The 25,661-nt window shown below is 27.8% G+C and overlaps 1 protein-coding gene across 2 annotated transcripts in view; it reads right to left on the minus strand.

Annotated features, from left to right (window-relative positions):
• The window catches only part of LOC145255738 (tubulin polyglutamylase TTLL5-like), a 459,668-nt gene that overhangs the window by 1,024 nt on the left and 432,983 nt on the right, over window positions 1-25,661 (minus strand). For both annotated transcript variants that reach the window (XM_080114369.1, XM_080114368.1), the window contains 2 exons: window positions 7,220-7,300; window positions 946-1,903 (listed from right to left, as the gene is read on the minus strand). In XM_080114369.1, the coding sequence (XP_079970495.1) occupies window positions 946-1,903; window positions 7,220-7,300 (1,039 nt within the window). The remainder of the gene's footprint in view (window positions 1-945; window positions 1,904-7,219; window positions 7,301-25,661) is intronic.

Consider the following 25,661-nt stretch of genomic DNA (forward strand, 5'->3'; position numbering starts at 1 on the left):
ATCATGGCTTCCTTTATTGAATATATCTATTTATTCATTAATAATTTTAATCGTGATTTGATAATGAAAATATATCAGAAAAATGGAAAAATAAAAGAAAAATATGAAGCAACAAAGTCTTAAATAAAACTTGTTTGCATTAAAAAAATATCTGTATTATTATTCATTGGAGTACTGTTCTCATATTGTAATTTTCACATTTCAGTCGATATAACCTCTGACCTTCTTCTTGTTGAACTTGAGAATGTTTCTGTCAAACTCGAGAATTTGGACGGAATTTTGAGCGGAATGTCTGTAGCTATATTTGCACCAAAATGACTTGCATCATGTAAAAGCATTAAGCATGAAAGTCTTGAAATTTTCACATTTTAATAAACTGCATAATTCATGTTCAGTGTCATTTTGTTCTAGTAATAATGTTACGTAGATGAGAAATGAAGAGATAAACTGTTAAAATAAAATATTTTTTTTTATGTAGATTTAATTTTTATTAAATCAAGCCTACAATCCTGAAATATCTAAATTAACCACTTTTATCCCTAGCCATTTTTTTTTAGCAAACCATGACATAATTAATTATTGGCACAAAAGAATATTGCTTTGGATGCCTTTTTTTTTTTTTTTTTTTTAATCAAATATCCACAAAGAAGACCATAATAATGAAATGTATCTGAAAACCAAATCTAAACTCAACAGTTGCCCAGCTGAGAAAGCTATGGCTGTACATACAAACACAGACACATACAGACATCATATTTTATTTATGTTATATGTCCCCCCTCCCCAATTGTAACTGTTAGTTTGATATGATTAGACTAGGTTTAGGAGAGATAGATAGCAACTATTCTTAACTCATTCCAAAAATTAATGCTTGTAAGAATAACCTCCTAAAAATGAGAGACTCACCAAAAACCATATTATTCCGTACAAAACAAAGCAACCTACCTATTTGTCTTATAAAGTGTAGTTGGTTTCCGTGGACGGTATACAGGTGGCCGGGGTATGTACAGCTGCTGCTTTGCAGTTAAATCAAAACCAGGCGACGACAAATGTGTAGATTTTTTTAAAGTAAAGTTATGTAGCACTGCAGTTTTCTTAACATGCCGTTTCTGCTGCATTTGACCCTGTGGATGCACTGGTGTCTGTTGCTGATTGCGTTGTGCAGAAACTGATAGAGGTATTGACTCATTCTTGGTTACAGTCAGCATAAATGGCTCGGATGAACAGCGTTTGTGTAAGGGATTTACAGGAGGTTTTAGATTTTTGCCACGTCTTTTTTCAGATCCAGCAATAGAAGAGGTGTGCAAAAGTGAGTTTCTGGAGCAAGCTGCAGGTATGGACGTCTTTTTTGTGTGTTGAAACACTGTGCGATCACAGTTCATTGTATCATTCGACTGTTTGATTTTACTGCTGCAGAAATGTTCGTTGGGGATATCCTCACTGGAAGTTGAGCAAGATGGTCTGTTTGATTCAACAAAATCAAGAGAATCAAGAAGATCTTTACATGAAAAGGAAGCACTGTTGATCTGAAGGGAATCGGAAGAATTACACAATCGAACAGAATTGGAGTTGCATTGAACACTATTGGAACATATCTCATCGGAATGTGTACGGCCTGCACCGATTGCTAGGGTGTCACTCACAGCCTTTTCTAGGCCAATATACAGTTTTTCTTGGCTATTTAGGTTTGACATTGAAGAAGCACCAGCTACACAAAAAGAGTTGCTAGATTTACGCTCTAAACTCTTAGAACGTGTTTTTAAACTCAAGACATTTGAATTGGAAATACCACTCGTTTTACTGGTTAGGATTCCAGTACCTCTGTGGGCAGAATATTGACGCAGTTGTTGTTTTGCCACCAAACTCTGCAAAGCATCTTGTATTGCTTTCTCATTGTAAGTATCTAAAAACAATGTAAAAATATAAAACAAAAAGAACCATAAAAAGTTACATGAAAATCAATGTTTGCAAAAGAGAAACAAATTGAAATTGCAATAAGACTGTATTTCTCTTTATGGTCAAAGTGATATTATACCAATTATAATATATTAGCCTGGGTGCCTGGCGTTGCCCGGGTGTTTGTAGGTGTGTGCTGAGCAAAAAAAAAAAAGTTGTAGTAGGCAGGCTCAAATCCGTGACACAAAGGCAGAAAAGAAAGTGGAGGTGTAAGGGTGTTGGTTGAGCAAAAAAAAAAGGGAAAATTGCGAGCGCAAAACAAACATAAAAAAATGGTAGAAGGTAGGCTCGAACCTGTACTGTGAAGGAGGAAAAGAATGTGAAAAAAAAACTGTGACACTTTTGCTGTTGCACCCATCGCCAAACTGGAAGTGGCGAAGGTTTAAATTAAGGCTAGTCAATCGAAAAGACGGAATGATTTTCGAAAATACTGGCGAAAAAAGTGACCCCTCCCTGTAGAAAAGTGCCCAGTTGAGGGTGAAGGAATTAATATTTTTAGCCAATTTTTCGATATTTGTCACCCAGAGGGTCGAGCTTCAAAATGATACTGAACTCGTGAAAATCTGTCGCCTCTGTGAAAAGTTTTAGGCAGACATGCAAACATACATGCATACATTGAAACAGGTGAGATTTATATTATAGATGTTATCATGTGTCTATGTAGTCAGAAAATACTCAGTGTGGCATGAAGATCTCCCACATTTTAAATTGATGAAAAGAAAATATTAAAGGAAAAAGCTGAGTACATAAAAATAATTTTGTTTTATTGGATATCAGGCAAATAATAGTTGCAGGCAATACAATGATGGAGTTGTTTCTGGAAGTTCGCTATAACTGTCCATGACATTTTAGGTGAAATTGGCTTAATCATATTTCTGATGCTTTCTTTAAAATCATCAAGAGTTTAAATAATGTCAGAAAATTATAACCTTTTCCCCAACAAACACAAATGTTTAAATCTGGTGATCTTGATAGCCACCCAATTCATGTTTTTTCTTTAAGAGTTCAAACATTCAGGAAACATTTCCCTCAGCACTCCATAACAATTGAATAAAAAAATGAAAATGATAGATGCTCTCCTAAGGATAAAGAACTACATCACCTGTCTACTGCGCACACACTATACTCACTCCAAATATGGGAAATATTATGCCCTACTCTGTACTGGGATTGAACTGACAGTTTACATATTATAAGATTAACCCACCACCTCTATGCCCATCATTTTATCTCTTATTTGTCATTTGTTACGCCATGTTCAAATGGATATAGATGGTATAGATACACATTTCATTAGTATTATCTCATATTTCTCCATCATACTGAGTTTGATTTATTGGCAAAATGTCTAACTTATTCATTTCTTTGTTATGCCTCTTTCAAGATTTCCTCTTCTTGAACACAATCATATAAAAATGTCTACATGCAAGTATATTAAAGGGGAATATAAAAATAAAAATCAAAACATCTAAAAGGAAAGAAAACTAAAAATGTTGGATAAAAATCTTTTCACCCAGTGTCAGTTTTTAAGGTGTCATGATTCAATCGAATCTAATGTTCCATGTCTTTCAACAAATCTCTTCCAGCATTCAAAGATGGATAAAAGAATTAACTGCAAATTCACAGCATAAAAATTTACACATCAAATAATATAGATTTAAGTAGCAATACCAGACCATTTTTTTTCTTCACATCCAAGAAACTCAAATTAAGCATTATGGTACGTATGCATTACTGTAAAGGAACCACCTTTTTTGGTTTTCAGTTTGGAGATTTAAAGTGCACAACAAAGGCAGACAATTTTCATTGATTCATTACAAACAATAATATTTTTCTTTTTAGTAAGTTTTTCTTACACACTAATTAAAATAAACTGAAGAAAACTATAACACAAAACAGATTTTGTGTTTTTAACACAAAATCTGTTGTTTTTTTTTTTTGTAACAAAGTAAAAATTTAGAAATTTTAGTAACTAATAAAATATAAATAATCTAATTTTATTGTTTGTAATAAATGAATGAATAAAAGTTGTCAAAATGTATGACTTAACATTTATAAATATAGGAACATACATTAAAATATGTGTAGAATTTGAGAACTATTTTTCTCAAATTTTTCCAGTTTTATAATAAAGTCAAAACTTTGTAATGAATGAAAGTTGTTTGCCCCTGCTATGTACTCTCTAAATCTCCAAACTGAAAATAAAAAAAGCGGTTTCTTTACAGTAGCACACAAGTGCCAGCATTATTAAAAAGAGAGTAAATAAATATGGTCATTAGTTTTTTTTTTTTAAATCGGTTCATTAGAACTGGAGTTATGACTATTCAAAGTATCAGATAATGCACATTTTGTCTTAAGTCAGCCTTCTTCAAATGCATATAAGCTTGTGATTGAAAATGGTAGGAAATTTACACAATTTGCAGAACTATGTATCTTTAAATCTTTTGAAAATATTACGATGAAATTTTGAACATATTATCACAACACGTTGAAGGCTTACGTGGCTCTATTTATGACTATCTCACTTGGTAACTTAAAGCTGGGCATACTAATTAGCATATTTAAGTTTCATTTTAACGACTTTAAGTGGAAACATCATATAAACAGCTTTAAAAAATGTTAGGTGAGGTTTTATTATAACATTCTGATGGACCTTACCATCTCTCATCATGAAAATATCCAAGATGGCGACCAGGAAATCCAAGATGGCCACCAAGATGATTCAGAGAAAGTATTAATAAAATATGGTTTGTAGCATATCAAATTAAAGGAAATTTTGAACAAATTGCAATTATGTTTTCAAGCACATGTCCCATCATTAAAAATTGCAGTTTTGTAAGTATTTTCACTTTTATATATGACTTTGAAAGAAACATCATGACTGAAGAATATAAGCTGTTAAACATTATCAACCATTTTGGGGGTTTGTAGTCAGCATAATATAAAAATACTGGGATTTGTTGGAATCAAGTTTTGCAGCTCATTTTACAATCACTTCTTATTTTTCAAGTTCCTCAATTTTGGGAAAATTTCTTAATTTTGCTCTTTTTCTAATCAACTTTGACTCTCAATGTATCCAATTGTTGAACAAAAGATTGTGAAATTTCCTGCACGTTGAAAATTTTTTGAACTGAATGATTTGTGGCAAATTTTCTCATTAATTGAAAATGTATCCATTTGACAACTTTCTGGTTTCCATATCCATGGATAAGTCAGTTCACTGTATAAAAGTTCCACTAGCTAATGTTAATATTTAAAATTCGAGAGTTTCAAGAATGCAAGATTTTATTTGCAATTAAATAACATCAGATATTTAATTTTTATTTTTAGTTCCATTATTTGAATACATTTATCATAAACAAACATCGTTTGACCTTTTAGCATTATTAGATATAATATAAATGCATTTTAGAAAAGGAGTTTGGTAAATTTTCACAATTAGTGAAAAACAGAATAATAAAATAATTTTTTTTTTAATTTTAGCCAAAGAAAATATGTAAATATATATTGGAAAGTATGTCTAAAAATCATAAAACATCTTAAGGCTTCATAGAAAAAAATACATGGAATTATAATCAAAATATGAATGCAGATATATAATAAAAAAAAAAGTGCTTACGCAAGGAAAATACCATGCAATTTTTTAAATTGTATTTTCAAGTTAAATTCGAGTTTCATGGTATCTTTTGTTTATTAAATCATTAGGTGAAAATACAGAATAATTACAAAACACCCTCCCCATGTTAAGAATGGGTTTCTAAATAATAACATTATTTCAACAAGTATGGAAAAATATTTGAAATGTCATAATGATAAGATGATAAAAAAATCAAAAGAATGAATACTTTATTGTTGTAAGTCAGTTTGAAAATACAAATGTTTTGGTCTGGATTTCCCACAGGAGATTTTTTTGTGTGCTCTGATGCACATCGCCATTTTTATCGATGCGTACATAAAAAGGGTTCAACTTCTTCAAATTTCAGAACAAAAGAAATTAATTGATTGGCTATTAAATACAATTTGAATGAAGTTTTTAACTTGATTTAGCTTTGTACTAAAAAACCTCAATTTTGAGATTTTATGACTTTTGACTGGAAAGATGCCAGTGTTTTGTTCAAATTCAGTGGCAAAGACAATTCTTTTCTTTGGTTGCATAAAATAATATGAAATGTTATCGACTGGTAGAACTTTTGTATCTAGTGTTCATGCTAACAGATCCTGACTGCATAATTGTGAAAAGTCATCTACCTCTAGCAGGCCTGTTATCCCAACATGTTTCATTGTTAATGGTTGGATTTAGATAGTGATTTCTTGGAATATAGAAAAGACAACAAAATTATTAAAATTTAAAGAAAAATTGTGAATCCAGTGATATAAGTTTTATTGATGAACTCATGTTCATAGGAGAAATCTACTAATTACTGATTTAAAGACTATGGTTGTTAGATTAAGTAGCAGTGTACGCCTTGCCCAGCGCTGAACACAACATTTTCTGGTATTGCTAATTTTATTTTTTTATTTTTTAGATAGGTTGTGGTAACTCACTGTCCATAAATAATTGTATATGTTATCATGTGGTATGTTTGGTGGTAGGAATGTACTGTATTACTGTTTACAAAAATAAACATGAATTCAAAGTATGGAAGTTTAGAGTAGCTATTTACTATGCCTCCCCACGGAACAGAGTTAGACACCAGGGTCGTTTTTTAACGTGGAGAAAAGGTACAAAAATAAAAATTGCCTCAGTCGTGAAGGATTTCTCCTCCACCGAAAGAGAACAAGAAATAGAAGTGCAGCATCTGAAGAACAGATACTACACTTTGATCTTGTCCCGAAGAGTAGCTAGATGCACACAAGAGGCAATTGAGAAAGAGATATATTAGAAGCAATTTGACACATATTTCATAGCAGAGTTTGGAATATTGCATGCCATTTCATTGAGTTTGTACTCTTGGGTCACAACAGTTATTAACTAAAGTTAATCCTAAGTAGTAATAATGTCTCCAACAGTAAATGTAACCCCTATACAATTAAAAGAAGTAATTTTTTATTATCTTGTTTGGTTCGATACAGGCTGTAGTCTTTTCAGCAAGCAACTCAATCACTAGAAAAAGTACATGAGATCGAGAAAGAGTGCTACACCACTAATTTATATGATTCCTAAAGTTTAATTGCTGTTTTTTTTTATTATTTATCTACAAGAGCAATGGCACCTACTGGAGATGAAAATTTTTATTTTATTTGTATAAAAATGTTTACTTACCAACTGAGATATCCTGTGTAGCTGCAGAAAGGCATCTACTGCTAGATTCAGAGGCTGGTCGATGCATTGGTAGTTTGGCAGCTGAAAAAATTGAAAAAAGAATAAAATTTAGAAAAGAAGATCAAAGATGACAAACTCCAGGTAAAATGGTTAGGTAATATTTACTTATTAACTGAATTAATCATCTAATCCGAACGGTTTAACATGATCCGTTTGGAGTTATTTAATGATGTAACAACTTTATTATAATGAAGTGTGCATAACTGTATTTCATCAAAATTGTTATATTCATATCACAAATAAAATGTATATTATTTACATTGCCATTTTCTTCTCCATTTATTTCTTTAGGTGTGATTGAATAAAAAATGAAAATGTGTTACCTTGTACCAGGATTGAACTCACAGTTCTCATAAAACTTTTGTGTTTAATACATCCCTGGTTTTAATCACCATTATCTCCATTATCATCTGTTACGTCATATACAAATCTATACTCCTATAAATTTGGGTTTTTGTGTATTGATATTCATATTGATTTTATGTGTATTGATATTCATATTGATTTTATGTGTATTGATATTCATATTGATATTGATTTTATGTGTATTGATATTCATATTGATATTGATTTTATGTGTATTCATATTAAATTGATATTCATATTAAAAACCTTTTTTTCTATTTATTTGAAAAGAAAATACAACTTTTTTATATATGGGTCATGGAATTGCATTCATCTGCAAAAGATCTAGCTATTCTTTTAAACATTAATTTTAATTTTTTCAGTTTTCTTATGGGATAATGATTTTTAGTTAACTATTATGTGTAATTATATTCATGCAGATATTCTACATGATTTATACTTGCGTAAAAAGGTTATAGTAAACCCAAACCTCTTTCTATATATATTTTTATGTATGCATATATATTTGTTTAAAAAATTTTGCCAACTCCTTGATCAGTTTTTGGTCTATAGACATGAAACTTAGTATATAGGGTATTTGAACACATATGAAACTTTATATTTGGGTTTTAATTGGGGAAAATCGGTACAAACATGTAATAATTTAAAAAAAATGAAATTTGCTAAGTGAAGGTCAAACGATGGCATTACAAGTATGCATGCATAACATAGTAGCTATTGGTTAATGTTTTAATTTTTAGCCTTGCAGCAAACAGGTCTCCATAGGTCAGGCATTAACATCAAAGGAAAAAATAAATTGTAAGCTAAACGTTTTGGTTTCAATTCTCAGTGGTGGTGCACGAGTCTTTTTTTTTTTTTTTTTTTTTAATCATTACTATATATTGGGTCAATATACTCTATAATATAAATCTCACCTGTCTGTTTAAATGTATGTATGTTTGTATGCCTTACAAAATCTTTTGACAGAGGCGACAAATTTTTACGAGATCAGTATCATTTTGAAGCACGACCCTCTGGGTGACAAATATCGAAAAATTGGCTAAAAACATTAATTCCTTCACTCTCAACTGGGCACTTTTCTACAGGAAGCGGGCCGCTTTTTTCGCCAATGTTTTCGAAAATCATTGCGTCTTTTCGATTGACTAGCCTTAATTTAAACCTTCACTACTTCCAGTTTGGCAATGGGCGCAACAGCAAAAGTGTCACAGAAGTGGTAGAAGGCAGGCAGGCAGGCTTGAAACTGTACTGCAAAGGATAAAAAGAACGCTTTTTATCCTTTGCGGTACGGGTTCGAGCATGCCTGCCTTCTACCATTTTTTAAAAAATTTATTGCACAATGGAGATAGTTCCGAAAAATGCCGTCTTAACAGAAAATCGTTTTAGTGTTTTGTTTTATTGCATATCAATTTTTTTCAGAATTTTTTTTATAAAAGACACAGTAGGTTCTCTAGAGTGCGATGTAATTTCAAGGATTTCGATGACAATAAAAATATAGGAGTGTGAAATATTCATTGATCATCATTCAATCCCGGGCAACATCAGATCTCCCTGCTAATTGATTATAAAATAATTTAATTACATAATTAAATCCATCAGAATGCTTTTCTTTTTCTTTATAAAAAAGTGCATCAGGCGTAAAAAAAATTTTTTTAAAGAAAAGAATGCATTAGGAAGCATGAAAAATGATATCAAGATAATAATATCATACATATTGTTATGATATCATGATAATAATATCATACATATTCTTATGATATCATGATATCATAAGAATTAAATGCAATCTTCAAACCAGGTTAAAATTAGAAACATAAAGAAAATACAAAATGACTCACGTCATGAAATAGTATGAAAAAGGTATAACATACTTTTAAAGAAATGTGTGTTTCGGGTTAACATTTTTTTTTAATGTTTAGAGTTAGCATTTTTTTTTTAATGTTTAGGATTAGCATTTTTTTTTTTAATGTTTAGGATTAGCATTTTTTTTTTAATGTTTAGGGTTAGCATTTTGTTTTTCATGTTTAGGGTTAGCATCTTTTTTTTAATGTTTAGGGTTAGTATTTTTTTTTTTTTAATGTTTAGGGTTAGCATTTTTTTTGAATGTTTAGGGTTAGCATTTTTTTTTAATGTTTAGGGTTAGCATTTTTTTTAATGTTTAGGGTTAGCATTTTTTTTTTAATGTTTAGGATTAGCATTTTTTTTTTAATGTTTAAGGTTAGCATTTTTTTCTAATGTTTAGGATTAGCATTTTTTTTTAATGTTTAGGGTTAGCATTTTTTTTTTAATGTTTAGGGTTAGCATTTTTTTTTAATGTTTAGGGTTAGCATTTTTTTTTTTAATGTTTAGGGTTAGACTTTTTTTTTAATGTTTAGGATTTACATTTATTTTAATGTTTAGGGTTAGCATTTTTTTTTTTTAATGTTTAGGGTTAGCATTTTTTTTTTTAATGTTTAGGATTAGCATTTTTTTTTTAATGTTTAGGATTAGCATTTTTTTTTAATGTTTAGGGTTAGCATTTTTTTTTTTAATGTTTAGGGTTAGTATTTTTTTTTTTTTGAATGTTTAGGGTTAGCATTTTTTTTTATGTTTAGGATTAGCATTTTTTTTTTAATGTTTAAGGTTAGCATTTTTTTTTAATGTTTAGGGTTACCATTTTTTTTTTTTAATGTTTAGGATTACCATTTTTTTTTTGTGTTTAGGGTTAGCATTTTTTTTTTTAATGTTTAGGGTTAGACTTTTTTTTTTAATGTTTAGGATTAGCATTTTTTTTTTAATGTTTAGGATTAGCATTTTTTTTTAATGTTTAGGGTTAGCATTTTTTTTTTAATGTTTAGGGTTAGACTTTTTTTTTAATGTTTAGGATTAGCATTTTTTTTTTTTAATGTTTAGGGTTAGTATTTTTTTTTTAATGTTTAGGGTTAGACTTTTTTTTTAATGTTTAGGATTAGCATTTTTTTTTAATGTTTAGTATTAGCATTTTTTTTTAATGTTTAGGGTTAGACTTTTTTTTAATGTTTAGGATTAGCATTTATTTTAATGTTTAGGGTTAGCATTTTTTTTTAATGTTTAGGGTTAGTATTTTTTTTTAATGTTTAGGATTAGCATTTTTTTTAATGTTTAGGGTTAGCATTTTTTTTTTAATGTTTAGGATTAGCATTTTTTTTTTTAATGTTTAGGATTAGCATTTTTTTTTTAACGTTTAGGGTTAGCATTTTTTTTTAATGTTTAGGGTTAGACTTTTTTTTTTAATGTTTAAGATTAGCATTTATTTTAATGTTTAGGGTTAGCATTTTTTTTTTTAATGTTTAGGGTTAGCATTTTTTTTTTAATGTTTAGGGTTAGTATTTTTTTTTTAATGTTTAGGATTAGCATTTTTTTTAATGTTTAGGGTTAGCATTTTTTTTTTAATGTTTAGGATTAGCATTTTTTTTTAATGTTTAGGATTAGCATTTTTTTTTAATGTTCAGGGTTAGCATTTTTTTTTTAATGTTTAGGATTAGCATTTTTTTTAAAATGTTTAGGGTTAGCATTTTTTTTTTAATGTTTAGGATTAGCATTTTTTTAAAATGTTTAGGGTTAGCATTTTTTTTTTAATGTTTAGGATTAGCATTTTTTTAAAATGTTTAGGGTTAGCATTTTTTTATTAATGTTTAGGATTAGCATTTTTTTAAAATGTTTAGGGTTAGCATTTTTTTTTTAATGTTTAGGATTAGCATTTTTTTAAAATGTTTAGGGTTAGCATTTTTTTTTTTAATGTTTAGGATTAGCATTTTTTTTTAATGTTTAGGGTTAGCATTTTTTTTTTTAATGTTTAAGGTTAGTATTTTTTACATGTTTAGGGTTAGCATTTTTTTTTAATGTTTAGGGTTAGACTTTTTTTTTTGAATGTTTAGGGTTAGAATTTTTTTGGAATGTTTAAGATTAGCATTTTTTTTTAATGTTTAGGGTTAGCATTTTGCTTTAATGTTTCGAGTTAGCATTTTTTTTTAATGTTTCGGATTAGCATTTTTTTTTTAATATTTAGGGTTAGTATTTTTTTTTTAATGTTTATGGTTAGTATTTTTTTTAGTGTGTTTAGGGTTAGCATTATTTTATAATGTTTAGGCTTAGCATTTATTTTAATGTTTAGGGTTAGCATTTTTTTTTAATGTTCGGGTTAGAATTTTTTTTTAATGTTTAGGGTTAGCATTTTTTTTTTAATGTTTAGGGTTAGCATTTTTTTTTAATGTTTAGGGTTAGCATATTTTTTTTAATGTTTAGGATTAGCATTTTTTTTTAATGTTTAGGGTTAGCATTTTTTTTTTTTTAATGTTTAGGATTAGCATTTTTTTTTAATGTTTAGGGTTAGCATTTTTTTTTTAATGTTTAGGGTTAGCATTTTTTTTTTAATGTTTAGGATTTGCATTTTTTTTTAATGTTTAGGGTTAGCATTTTTTTTTTAATGTTTAGGGTTAGCATTTTTTTATGTTAAGGGTCAGCATTTAGCATTTTTTTGTATTTCATGTTTTTAATTTGACTTGATTTATTTAATAACTAATCGACATACAATTCTTTAAGTGTTATATGTTAAACAGGGTTTAACTTTACCCATCTTTTGTATTGCTGTTGTTAATGTATTAAATACACATGAACAAATGCTTGCAATGTAGCAAGCAAATAAAACATCCTCGCAACTTTTTTTTCATCACCATTTCTTTTGCACAGCAACATTTCTATTGCACATCAGCATTTCTTTTACACATCAACATTTCTATTGCACATCAACATTACTATTACACATCAACATTTCTATTACACATCAGCATTTCTATTACACAACAGCATTTCTATTGCACATCAACATTTCTATTGCACATGAACATTTCTTTTACACAACCACATTTCTATACACCATCAACATTTCTGTAACACATCAACATTTCTTTTGCACAACAACATTTATATTACACATCAACATTTCTTTTGCACAACATTTCTATTGCACAAAAGCATTTGTATTATGAATCAGCATTTCTATTGCACATCAACATTTCTATTACACAACATTTCTCTCACACATCAACATTTCTATTACACAACAACATTTCTATTGCACATCAGCATTTCTATTTAAACTCAACATTTCTATTACACATCAGCATTTCTATTACACATCAAAATTTCTATTGCACAACAACATTTCTATTGCACAACAACATTTCTATTACACATCAGCATTTCTATCACATAAACATTTCTTTTGCACAACAACATGTCTATTGCACCACAGCATTTGTATTACACATCAACATTTCTATTTAACAACAGCATTTGTATTGTGCATCAACGTTTCTATTGCACATCAACATTTCTATTGTGCATCAAAATTTCTATTACACATCAACATTTCTATTACACATCAACATTTCTATTACACATCAACATTTCTATTACACATCTGCATTTCTATTACACATCAACATTTCTATTACACATCTGCATTTCTATTACACATCAACATTTCTATTACACATCAACATTTCTATTACACATCAACATTTATATTACACATCAACATTACTATGGCATATCAACATTTCTATTACCCATCACTATTTCTATTACATAACAAGATTTATTTTACACATCAATATTTCTGTTACACATCAGCATTTCTATTACACATCAACATTTCTATTACACATCAACATTTCTATTACACATCCACATTTCTATTACACATCAACATTTCTATTACACATAAACATTTCTATTACACATCAACATTTCTATTACACATAAACATTTCTATTGCACATAAACATTTCTATTACACATCAGCATTTCTATTACACATCAGCATTTATATTTTACATCAACATTTCTATTACACATCAACATTTCTATTGCACATAAACATTTCTATTACACATAAACATTTCTATTGCACATAAACATTTCTATTACACATCAGCATTTCTATTACACATAAACATTTCTATTGCACATAAACATTTCTATTACACATCAGCATTTCTATTACACATCAACATTTCTATTGCACATAAACATTTCTATTACACATCAGCATTTCTATTACACATCAACATTTCTATTGCACATAAACATTTCTATTACACATCAGCATTTCTATTACACATCAACATTTCTATTGCACATAAACATTTCTATTACACATAAACATTTCTATTGCACATAAACATTTCTATTACACAGCAGCATTTCTATTACACATAAACATTTCTATTACACATCAACATTTCTATTACACATAAACATTTCTATTGCACATAAACATTTCTATTACACATCAGCATTTCTATTACACATCAACATTTATATTTTACATCAACATTTCTATTACACATCAACATTTCTATTGCACATAAACATTTCTATTACACATAAACATTTCTATTACACATCAACATTTCTATTACACATCAACATTTCTATTACACATAAACATTTCTATTACACATCAGCATTTCTATTACACATAAACATTTCTATTACACATCAACATTTCTATTACAAATAAACATTTCTATTACACATCAACATTTCTATTACACATAAACATTTCTATTGCACATCAACATTTATATTTTACATCAACATTTCTATTACACATAAACATTTCTATTGCACATAAACATTTCTATTACACATAAGCATTTCTATTACACATAAACATTTCTATTACACATAAACATTTCTATTACACATAAACATTTCTATTACACATAAACATTTCTATTGCACATCAGCATTTCTATTACACACCAGCATTTCTATTACACATAAACATTTCTATTACACATCAGCATTTCTATTGCACATCAACATTTCTATTACACACCAGCATTTCTATTACACATCAGCATTTCTATTGCACATCAACATTTCTATTACACATCAGCATTTCTATTGCACATAAACATTTCTATTACAGATAAACATTTCTATTACACATCAACATTTCTATTACACATCAGCATTTCTATTACACATCAGCATTTCTATTACACATAAACATTTCTATTGCACATCAGCATTTCTATTACACACCAGCATTGCTATTACACATCAGCATTTCTATTACACATAAACATTTCTATTACACACCAGCATTTCTATTACACATCAGCATTTGTATTACACATCAGCATTTCTATTACACACCAGCATTTCTATTACACATAAACATTTCTATTACACACCAGCATTTCTATTACACATAAACATTTCTATTGCACATAAACATTTCTATTACACATAAACATTTCTATTACACATAAACATTTCTATTACACATAAACATTTCTATTACACATCAGCATTTCTATTAAACACCAGCATTTCTATTACACATAAACATTTCTATTACACATAAACATTTCTATTACACATAAACATTTCTATTGCACATCAGCATTTCTATTGCACATCAACATTTCTATTACACACCAGCATTTCTATTACACATAAACATTTCTATTACACAAACATTTCTATTACATAACAGCATTTCTATTACACACCAGCATTTCTATTACACATAAACATTTCTATTACACATAAACATTTCTATTACACATAAACATTTCTATTACACATAAACATTTCTATTGCACATCATCATTTCTATTACACATAAATATTTCTATTGCACATCATCATTTCTATTACACATAAACATTTCTATTGCACATCATCATTTCTATTGCACATCAGCATATCTATTACACATCAGCATTTCTATTACACACCAGCATTTCTATTGCACATCAGCATTTCTATTGCACATCAACATTTCTATTATACACCAGCATTTCTATTACACATAAACATTTCTATTACACATCAGCATTTCTATTGCACATCAGCATTTCTATTGGACATCAGCATTTCTATTGGACATCAACATTTCTATTACACATCAGCATTTCTATTACACATAAACATTTCTATTACACATAAACATTTCTATTGCACATCAGCATTTCTATTGCACATCAGCATTTCTATTGCACATCAGCATTTCTATTGCACATCAGCATTTCCATTACACATCAGCATTTCTATTACACATCAGAATTTCTATTACACATCAGCATTTCTATTGCACATCAGCATTTCTATTACACATAAACATTTCTATTACACATCAGCATTTCTATTACACATCAGCATATCTATTACACATCAGCATTTCTATTGCACATAAGAATTTCTATTACACACCAGCATGTCTATTACACATCAGCATTTCTATTACACATCAGCATATCTATTACACATCAGCATTTCTATTACACATCAGCATTTCTATTACACATCAGCATTTCTATTACACACCAGCATTTCTATTACACATCAGCATTTCTATTGCACATCAGCATTTCTATTACACATCAGCATTTCTATTGAACATCAGCATTTCTATTGCACATAAACATTTCTATTGCACATCATCATTTCTATTGCACATCAGCATTTCTATTGCAAATCAGCATTTCTATTACACACCAGCATTTCTATTACACATCAGCATTTCTATTACACATAAACATTTCTATTGCACATCAGCATTTCTATTACACATCAGCATTTCTATTGCACATAAACATTTCTATTGCACATCATCATTTCTATTGCACATCAGCATTTCTATTGCAAATCAGCATTTCTATTACACACCAGCATTTCTATTACACATAAACATTTCTATTGCACATCAGCATTTCTATTACACATCAGCATTTCTATTGCACATAAACATTTCTATTACACATCAGCATTTCTATTGCACATCATCATTTCTATTACACATAAACATTTCTATTGCCCATCAGCATTTCTATTACACAAAAACATTTCTATTGCACATCAGCATTTCTATTGCACATCAGAATTTCTATTGCACATCAGCATTTCTATTACACATCAGCATTTCTATTACACATCAGCATTTCTATTACACATAAGCATTTCTATTGCACATCATCATTTCCATTACACATCATCATTTCTATTACACATAAACATTTCTATTGCACATCAGCATTTCTATTGCACATCAGCATTTCTATTACACATCAGCATTTCTATTGCACATAAACATTTCTATTACACATAAACATTTCTATTGCACATCAGCATTTCTATTGCACATCAACATTTCTATTACACACCAGCATTTCTATTACACATAAACATTTCTATTACACATCAACATTTCTATTACACATCAACATTTCTATTACACACCAGCATTTCTATTACACATAAACATTTCTATTACACATAAACATTTCTATTACACATAAACATTTCTATTGCACATCATCATTTCTATTACACATAAATATTTCTATTGCACATCATCATTTCTATTACACATAAACATTTCTATTGCACATCATCATTTCTATTGCACATCAGCATTTCTATTACACATAAACATTTCTATTGCACATCAGCATATCTATTACACATCAGCATTTCTATTACACACCAGCATTTCTATTGCACATCAGCATTTCTATTGCACATCAACATTTCTATTATACACCAGCATTTCTATTACACATAAACATTTCTATTACACATCAGCATTTCTATTGCACATCAGCATTTCTATTGCACATCAGCATTTCTATTGGACATCAACATTTCTATTACACATAAACATTTCTATTACACATAAACATTTCTATTGCACATCAGCATTTCTATTGCACATCAGCATTTCTATTGCACATCAGCATTTCCATTACACATCAGCATTTCTATTACACATCAGCATTTCTATTACACATCAGCATTTCTATTGCACATCAGCATTTCTATTACACATCAGCATTTCTATTGCACATAAACATTTCTATTAACACATAAACATTTCTATTGCACATCAGCATTTCTATTGCACATCAACATTTCTATTACACACCAGTATTTCTATTACACATAAACATTTCTATTACACATCAACATTTCTATTACACATCAACATTTCTATTACACACCAGCATTTCTATTACACATAAACATTTCCATTACACATAAACATTTCTATTGCACATAATCATTTCTATTACACATAAATATTTCTATTGCACATCATCATTTCTATTACACATCAGCATTTCTATTGCACATCAACATTTCTATTATACACCAGCATTTCTATTACACATAAACATTTCTATTACACATCAGCATTTCTATTGCACATCAGCATTTCTATTACACATCAGCATTTCTATTGCACATCAGCATTTCTATTACACATCAGCATTTCTATTGCACATCAGCATTTCTATTACACATAAACATTTCTACTGCACATCAGCATTTCTATTACACATCAGCATTTCTATTGCACATAAGCATTTCTATTGCACATCATCATTTCTATGACACATAAACATTTCTATTGCACATCAGCATTTCTATTACACATCAGCATTTCTATTGCACATCAGCATTTCTATTGCACATCAGCATTTCTATTACACATCAGCATTTCTATTGCACATCAACATTTCTATTACACATCAGCATTTCTATTGCACATCAGCATTTCTATTGCACATAAACATTTCTATTACACAAACATTTCTATTGCAAATAAACATTTCTATTACACATAAACATTTCTATTGAACATCATCATTTCTATTACACATAAACATTTCTATTGCACATCATCATTTCTATTACACATAAACATTTCTATTACACATCAGCATTTCTATTGCACATCAGCATTTCTATTACACATCAGCATTTCTATTACACATCAGCATTTCTATTACACATCAACATTTCTATTACACATCAACATTTCTATTACACATCAACATTTCTATTACACATAAACATTTCTATTACACATAAACATTTCTATTACACATAAACATTTCTATTACACATAAACATTTCTATTGCACATCATCATTTCTATTACACATAAATATTTCTATTGCACATCATCATTTCTATTACACATAAACATTTCTATTGCACATCATCATTTCTATTGCACATCAGCATATCTATTACACATCAGCATTTCTATTACACACCAGCATTTCTATTGCACATCAGCATTTCTATTGCACATCAACATTTCTATTATACACCAGCATTTCTATTACACATAAACATTTCTATTACACATCAGCATTTCTATTGCACATCAGCATTTCTATTGGACATCAGCATTTCTATTGGACATCAACATTTCTATTACACATCAGCATTTCTATTACACATAAACATTTCTATTACACATAAACATTTCTATTGCACATCAGCATTTCTATTGCACATCAGCATTTCTATTGCACATCAGCATTTCCATTACACATCAGCATTTCTATTACACATCAGAATTTCTATTACACATCAGCATTTCTATTGCACATCAGCATTTCTATTACAAATAAACATTTCTATTACACATCAGCATTTCTATTACACATCAGCATATCTATTACACATCAGCATTTCTATTGCACATAAGAATTTCTATTACACACCAGCATGTCTATTACACATCAGCATTTCTATTACACATCAGCATATCTATTACACATCAGCATTTCTATTACACATCAGCATTTCTATTACACATCAGCATTTCTATTACACACCAGCATTTCTATTACACATCAGCATTTCTATTGCACATCAGCATTTCTATTACACATCAGCATTTCTATTGAACATCAGCATTTCTATTGCACATAAACATTTCTATTGCACATCATCATTTCTATTGCACATCAGCATTTCTATTGCAAATCAGCATTTCTATTACACACCAGCATTTCTATTACACATCAGCATTTCTATTACACATAAACATTTCTATTGCACATCAGCATTTCTATTGCACATAAACATTTCTATTGCACATCATCATTTCTATTGCACATCAGCATTTCTATTGCAAATCAGCATTTCTATTACACACCAGCATTTCTATTACACATAAACATTTCTATTGCACATCAGCATTTCTATTACACATCAGCATTTCTATTGCACATAAACATTTCTATTACACATCAGCATTTCTATTGCACATCATCATTTCTATTACACATAAACATTTCTATTGCCCATCAGCATTTCTATTACACAAAAACATTTCTATTGCACATCAGCATTTCTATTGCACATCAGAATTTCTATTGCACATCAGCATTTCTATTACACATCAGCATTTCTATTACACATCAGCATTTCTATTACACACCAGTATTTCTATTGCACATCAGCATTTCTATTGCACATAAACATTTCTATTACACAAACATTTCTATTGCAAATAAACATTTCTATTACACATAAACATTTCTATTGAACATCATCATTTCTATTAGACATAAACATTTCTATTGCACATCATCATTTCTATTACACATAAACATTTCTATTACACATAAACATTTCTATTGCACATCAGCATTTCTATTACACATCAGCATTTCTATTACACATCAGCATTTCTATTACACATCAACATTTCTATTACACATCAACATTTCTATTACACATAAACATTTTTATTACACATCAGAATTTCTATTACACATCAACATTTCTATTTTACATCAACATTTCTATTACACATCATCATTTCTATTACACATAAACATTTCTATTACACATAAACATTTCTATTACACATCAACATTTCTATTACACATCAACATTTCTATTACACATAAACATTTCTATTGCACATCAGCATTTCTATTACACATCAGCATTTCTATTATACATCATCATTTCTATTACACATCAACATTTCTATTGCACATCAGTTTTCTATTACACATCAGCATTTCTATTACACATAAGCATTTCTATTACACATCAACATTTCTATTACACATCAACATTTCTATTACACATCAACATTTCTATTACACATCAAAATTTCTGTTACACATCAGCATTTCTATTACACATAAACATTTCTATTACACATCAACATTTCTATTACACATAAACATTTCTATTACACATCAACATTTCTATTACACATCAACATTTCTAGTACACATCAAAATTTCTATTACACATAAACATTTCTATTACACATCAACATTTCTATTTTACATCAACATTTCTATTACACATCAACATTTCTATTTTACATCAACATTTCTATTACACATAAACATTTCTATTTTACATCAACATTTCTATTTTACATCATCATTTCTATTACACATCAACATTTCTATTACACATCAACATTTCTATTTTACATCAACATTTCTATTACACATCAACATTTCTATTACACATCAACATTTCTATTTTACATCAACATTTCTATTTTACATCAACATTTCTATTTTACATCATCATTTCTATTACACATCAACATTTCTATTTTACATCAACATTTCTATTTTACATCATCATTTCTATTACACATCAACATTTCTATTACACATCAACATTTCTATTTTACATCAACATTTCTATTTTACATCAACATTTCTATTTTACATCAACATTTCTATTACACATCAACATTTCTATTTTACATCAACATTTCTATTTTACATCAACATTTCTATTACACATCAACATTTCTATTTTACATCAACATTTCTATTTTACATCAACATTTCTATTACACATCAACATTTCTATTACACATCAACATTTCTATTTTACATCAACATTTCTATTACACATCAACATTTCTATTTTACATCAACATTTCTATTTTACATCAACATTTCTATTACACATCAACATTTCTATTTTACATCAACATTTCTATTTTACATCATCATTTCTATTACACATCAACATTTCTATTACACATCAACATTTTTATTTTACATCAACATTTCTATTTTACATCATCATTTCTATTACACATCAACATTTCTATTACACATCAACATTTCTATTTTACATCAACATTTCTATTTTACATCAACATTTCTATTACACATCAACATTTCTATTTTACATCAACATTTCTATTACACATCAACATTTCTATTTTACATCAACATTTCTATTTTACATCAACATTTCTATTACACATCAACATTTCTATTTTACATCAACATTTCTATTTTACATCAACATTTCTATTACACATAAACATTTCTATTTTACATCAACATTTCTATTTTACATCAACATTTCTATTTTACATCATCATTTCTATTACACATCAACATTTCTATTACACATCAACATTTCTATTTTACATCAACATTTCTATTACACATCAACATTTCTATTTTACATCAACATTTCTATTACACATCAACATTTCTATTACACATCAACATTTCTATTTTACATCAACATTTCTATTACACATCAACATTTCTATTACACATCAACATTTCTATTTTACATCAACATTTCTATTACACATCAACATTTCTATTTTACATGAACATTTCTATTTTACATCAACATTTCTATTACACATAAACATTTCTATTTTACATCAACATTTCTATTACACATCAACATTTCTATTTTACATCAACATTTCTATTACACATCAACATTTCTATTTTACATCAACATTTCTATTTTACATCAACATTTCTATTTTACATCAACATTTCTATTACACATCAACATTTCTATTACACATCAACATTTCTATTTTACATCAACATTTCTATTACACATCAACATTTCTATTTTACATCAACATTTCTATTTTACATCAACATTTCTATTACACATCAACATTTCTATTTTACATCAACATTTCTATTACACATCAACATTTCTATTTTACATCAACATTTCTATTACACATCAACATTTCTATTTTACATCAACATTTCTATTACACATCAACATTTCTATTTTACATCAACATTTCTATTTTACATCAACATTTCTATTACACATCAACATTTCTATTACACATCAACATTTCTATTTTACATCAACATTTCTATTACACATCAACATTTCTATTTTACATCAACATTTCTATTACACATCAACATTTCTATTTTACATAAACATTTCTATTTTACATCAACATTTCTATTACACATCAACATTTCTATTTTACATCAACATTTCTATTTTACATCAACATTTCTATTACACATAAACATTTCTATTTTACATCAACATTTCTATTTTACATCAACATTTCTATTTTACATCATCATTTCTATTACACATCAACATTTCTATTACACATCAACATTTCTATTTTACATCAACATTTCTATTACACATCAACATTTCTATTTTACATCAACATTTCTATTTTACATCAACATTTCTATTACACATCAACATTTCTATTACACATCAACATTTCTATTTTACATCAACATTTCTATTACACATCAACATTTCTATTTACACATCAACATTTCTATTTTACATCAACATTTCTATTACACATCAACATTTCTATTTTACATCAACATTTCTATTTTACATCAACATTTCTATTACACATAAACATTTCTATTTTACATCAACATTTCTATTACACATCAACATTTCTATTTTACATCAACATTTCTATTACACATCAACATTTCTATTTTTACATCAACATTTCTATTACACATCAACATTTCTATTTTACATCAACATTTCTATTTTACATCAACATTTCTATTACACATAAACATTTCTATTTTACATCAACATTTCTATTTTACATCAACATTTCTATTTTACATCATCATTTCTATTACACATCAACATTTCTATTACACATCAACATTTCTATTTTACATCAACATTTCTATTACACATCAACATTTCTATTTTACATCAACATTTCTATTTTACATCAACATTTCTATTACACATCAACATTTCTATTACACATCAACATTTCTATTTTTACATCAACATTTCTATTACACATCAACATTTCTATTACACATCAACATTTCTATTTTACATCAACATTTCTATTACACATCAACATTTCTATTTTACATCAACATTTCTATTTTACATCAACATTTCTATTACACATAAACATTTCTATTTTACATCAACATTTCTATTACACATCAACATTTCTATTTTACATCAACATTTCTATTACACATCAACATTTCTATTACACATCAACATTTCTATTTTACATCAACATTTCTATTACACATCAACATTTCTATTTTACATCAACATTTCTATTTTACATCAACATTTCTATTACACATCAACATTTCTATTTTACATCAACATTTCTATTACACATCAACATTTCTATTTATACATCAACATTTCTATTACACATCAACATTTCTATTTTACATCAACATTTCTATTACACATCAACATTTCTATTTTAACATCAACATTTCTATTACACATCAACATTTCTATTACACATCAACATTTCTATTTTAACATCAACATTTCTATTACACATCAACATTTCTATTTTACATCAACATTTCTATTTTTACATCAACATTTCTATTACACATAAACATTTCTATTTTACATCAACATTTCTATTACACATCAACATTTCTATTACACATCAACATTTCTATTTTACATCAACATTTCTATTACACATCAACATTTCTATTTTACATCAACATTTCTATTTTACATCAACATTTCTATTACACATCAACATTTCTATTACACATCAACATTTCTATTTTACATCAACATTTCTATTACACATCAACATTTCTATTACACATCAACATTTCTATTACACATCAACATTTCTATTACACATCAACATTTTCTATTTTACATCAACATTTCTATTACACATCAACATTTCTATTTTACATCAACATTTCTATTACACATCAACATTTCTATTACACATCAACATTTCTATTTTACAATCAACATTTCTATTTTACATCAACATTTCTATTACACATCAACATTTCTATTTACACATCAACATTTCTATTTTACATCAACATTTCTATTACACATCAACATTTCTATTACACATCAACATTTCTATTTTACATCAACATTTCTATTACACATCAACATTTCTATTTTACATCAACATTTCTATTTTACACATCAACATTTCTATTACACATAAACATTTCTATTTTACATCAACATTTCTATTACACATCAACATTTCTATTTTACATCAACATTACTATTTTACATCAACATTTCTATTACACATAAACATTTCTATTTTACATCAACATTTTCTATTTTACATCAACAATTTCTATTTTACATCAACATTTCTATTTTACATCAACATTTCTATTACACATCAACATTTCTATTTACATCAACATTTCTATTACACATCAACATTTCTATTTTACATCCAACTCTATTTTACATAACATTTCTATTACAAACATTTCTATACAATCAATATTACACATCAACATTTCTATTTTACATCAACATTTCTATTACACATCAACATTTCTATTTTACATCAACATTTCTATTACATCAACATTTCTATTACACATCAACATTTCTATTACACATCACAATTTCTATTTTTACATCAACATTTCTATTACACATCAACATTTCTATTACACATCAACATTTCTATTTTACATCAACATTTCTATTACACATCAACATTTCTATTTTACATCAACATTTCTATTTTACATCAACATTTCTAATTACACATCAACATTTCTATTACACATCAAACATTTTCCTATTTTTACATCAACATTTCTATTTACACATAACATTTCTTTTTTTCACACATCAACATTTCTATTACACATCAACATTTCTATTTTACTTCAACATTTAATTACACATCAACCATTTTCTATTTTACATCAACATTTTCTATTTTTACATCTACATTTCTATTACACATAAACATTTCTATTTTACATCTACATTTCTATTATAACATCAACATTTCTATTTTACATCAATTTATTTTACTCAACTTTTTTTAAACATTTCTATTACACATAAACATTTCTATTTTACATCAACATTTCTATTTTACATCAACATTTCT

The sequence above is a fragment of the Euprymna scolopes genome, chromosome 31 (genome assembly GCF_053919585.1).
Source record: "Euprymna scolopes isolate OS-2025 chromosome 31, ASM5391958v1, whole genome shotgun sequence".
Classification (NCBI taxonomy): Eukaryota; Metazoa; Mollusca; class Cephalopoda; order Sepiida; family Sepiolidae; genus Euprymna; species Euprymna scolopes.